We start from the raw sequence: 3,205 nt of genomic DNA, 5'->3' as shown, positions 1-3,205 counted from the left end.
AGTTTCATTACAGATACTACAATACCCAATGCCTAAACAAGACATATATTTTTCGGACATGCGACAATGATCTATTGATAAGTAAGGACCGATCAATCATAGTAGAGATGACACGATGCATAAAGATTTGTTGGATATGACTGGTATATATTCCTTTTCATTACTGCAACACTAGTGACACAGGATGCCCGGTTCAAACCACAGCTTGCCCTTGTGAGTGTTGCAATTATGTGTTCTAGGCTTGTGTGCCCCCCTTATTGTACGTAGGAGATCTATGATCCAAGTGTCCTAATCCAACACTCTATCATCCTACCCACACACAAGTAGAACATGTAACCATTACAAAAAAATCCAGCATATAGCCAGCACATCTGCACATGTACACACATATTCAACACATTTTCAACAACATACTTATATGTTACCTCAACAACATCCTACCCACACGCAAGTCTAACATGTAATTACATATGGCAAAGAAAAGGTTCAACATATAACCAACTCACGTATCAACAACAATAACGCATGTAACCTATTACCGTGGGTTACTCATAGTGTTGTACTCCAAGCACAAATCTAACATGTAATCTACACGTACAAATATAATTGAACATATTCAACAACGTGGGTGAATATGTAACCTGGGTTACTCATGAAGTGCCACTATCGCCACGGCGTAAATTGGCACCCTCTTTCGTGACGTGATTCCTGGCGCCTCTTCCATATCCACCACCACCAACGGTGGAACCGCCCAGTCGAAGTGCCCCACAAGGTTAGCAAGCGTGAGCTCCACGATAGTGGTTGTGAACCCTATCCCGGGGCACATCCTCCTACCTGCACCGAAAGGTATGAGTTGGGAATGTTGCCCGCGAAAGTCCACCTTGCTGTTGATAAACCGCTCCGGCCAGAACTCTCCGACATGCTCCCATGCCGCAGGGTCTCTCCCGACGGCCCATGCATTCACAATGACCCGAGTCCCACTAGGGACGTGGTAGTCTTGGACCCTCGCGTGTTGCATAGACTCACGGGGAACAAGAAGAGGCCCAGGTGGGTGCAACCGCATCGTCTCCTTGATAACGGCCCTAAGGTACTCCATCACCGGAAGGTCTTGCTCAGTAATCATTAGTAAGTGACTAGTCTTGGTATAGTGGCGCCTGATTTCTTGTTGTAGCTTCTGCATCACTGGCTTGTTGCGGAGAAGCTCGGCCATGACCCATTCGAGGACGATGATGGTCGAGTCTGTCCCTGCTCCGAACAAATCCTGTCCATATTTATCCAAGAGTTAGAAAACGAAATCCCTACGTACATGTTGGAATGCAAGCACGATTCTTAGAATGTGTTGATCAAGAGAAACGTAAAGGCATGAACCATTTTTGGCCACAACAAAATGGTGCCCATGTCCACTACATTAATCATGACAATGATATGATTGAATGGGATGTTTGCCGCCAGACTGTGAATGACATGACATGGTTTGAGTGCTTAATGTCTGCAAGGTAGCACGATTCATCAATTTCCTAAAATACGCAAACAATGGCTTTGCTAATTATTGCTCAATATTCGCATGACAACTTTTCCTTTTCAAAAATATAGTTGCACGCCCTCCGACATCAGCAGCATGTTTTCATTGGGTGTGGATAGGTCTCAGTCGACTAAGACTTAACCAAGTCTCAGTCTAAGTGATATAGCATATGAGAAGAAGAAAGAAAAACCGAGAAGAACTCTTTTGCACGAATCTTCATGCAAAATCAAAGAAAGATAGTATCGACTGAGACATAGCGAAGTCTTAGAGCATCTCCAACAGCCGCATAAAAATTCCGCGCCCAATAAAAGTTATAGCACGCAACTGTAGGACTTTTAATGCGCTGGGACCAACATTGCTTTAGCAGACGCCCAAAAACGCGCGCCTAAAAAAACACGCAGTGCAAATTGTGAAGCACGCGCAATCAGGAGCCCAAAATATGTTGTGCGCGATAACGTTTTTCAGCACGTGCCCAAAACTTTATAGAGTGGGCAATATTTTACAGCATCTGTTCAGGCTGTTCGATGCCAGAAAATGATTTTTTAGTGCGCGGAGCTTTTTTGAGCGTTTGTTGGAGATGATCTTAGTGAACTGAGACTTAGCAAAACTGGTTTTCTTTATCTAAGAAGCCGATATTCACCAATTTACTGTGATTTTCCGTGGTTAACGAGTTTTGTCACGTCAAAGCTTGTGCATGCATGCAGTTTTACCTCTAGTAGTGCCTTGACGTTGTCCCTGCTCAAGCGAAACCCTGTCTCGCTTGATTCTCTCTGAAGCGACAGCAGCACATGCACGAACGCCTCGTCCTCGCGACGGCAACCTCCCACGCCGGTGCTCGCGGTCGCGGGAACGTCGACGATCTCCTCGAGGATCCGATCGATCCTCTCGAACGCCCTGCTCACCTTGGCGTCCGTCCCGTCCACGGCGGCCACCCACGCCAGCCACGGGAAGTAGTCGCCGACATGGAACGCCCCGAGCAGCGCGTTGGCCTCCTCCAGCAGCGCGTCCACCTTGGCACGCCACCCGGCTGCGCCCGAGGCACGCACCCCGAGCACGATCCGCCCGTTCACGTCCTTGGCGAAGCCGCCCAGGAGCTCGCTGAGCCGCACCACGCCGCCGCCGTGCGCTCGTTCCTCCTCCACCCTCCGGACCAGCTTCGCGACCTCCTCCTGGCGCACGCCGCGGTAGGCGCGCACCCTGCCAGGGCTCAGGAGGTGGAGCACGGCGAGCTTGCGCACGCTGCGCCAGTAGGCGCCATGGGGCGCGAAGGCGATGTCGGTGCAGCCGTAGAGGAGACGTCTCGGGATGGCGAGCGACGGCCGGTTGGCGAAGGCATGGTCCTCCAGCTGCAGCACCTCTCTCGCCGCGTCGGCGGAGGAGACGACCAGGGTTGGCACGCGGCCGAGGTAGAGCAGCATGACGGGTCCGTGCGCCACGGCGAGCGCGTGCAGGGCGCGGTGTGGGAGCGCGCCGAGTTGGTGGAGGTTGCCGACGATGGGCAAGCGTGGCGGCGAGGGCGGGAGTCGTTGGTCGGCGGGATGCTTCTTGGTTTGGTTACGCAATAGCAGCAGTAGTGAGCACGAGACAACGAGGATTAGCGTGGCAACTTGCAGTGTGGCTAGTGGTACTGGGAATGGCATCGTGGTGGTTTCCTTGGCTCAATCCTATTGCAAATGGTGCATG

At 51.0% G+C, this 3,205-nt stretch overlaps 1 protein-coding gene across 1 annotated transcript; it reads right to left on the bottom strand.

Moving 5' to 3' along the window:
* Nucleotides 1-639: 639 nt before the first annotated feature.
* On the bottom strand, nucleotides 640-3,162 carry LOC123156126 (cytochrome P450 71A1-like). Its single transcript, XM_044574295.1, has 2 exons — nucleotides 2,233-3,162; nucleotides 640-1,261 (listed from the first exon to the last, which is right to left on the bottom strand). Exons 1-2 carry the CDS (start codon nucleotides 3,160-3,162, stop codon nucleotides 647-649), a joined length of 1,545 nt encoding a protein of 514 aa, XP_044430230.1. The 3' UTR covers nucleotides 640-646.
* Between the last annotated feature and the right edge of the window lie 43 nt (nucleotides 3,163-3,205).

Source organism: Triticum aestivum, chromosome 7B (assembly GCF_018294505.1).
Source record: "Triticum aestivum cultivar Chinese Spring chromosome 7B, IWGSC CS RefSeq v2.1, whole genome shotgun sequence".
NCBI classification, from domain to species: domain Eukaryota; kingdom Viridiplantae; phylum Streptophyta; class Magnoliopsida; order Poales; family Poaceae; genus Triticum; species Triticum aestivum.
Note: the sequence above shows the minus strand (reverse complement) of the source record. Positions and strands in the feature narration are given on the sequence as shown.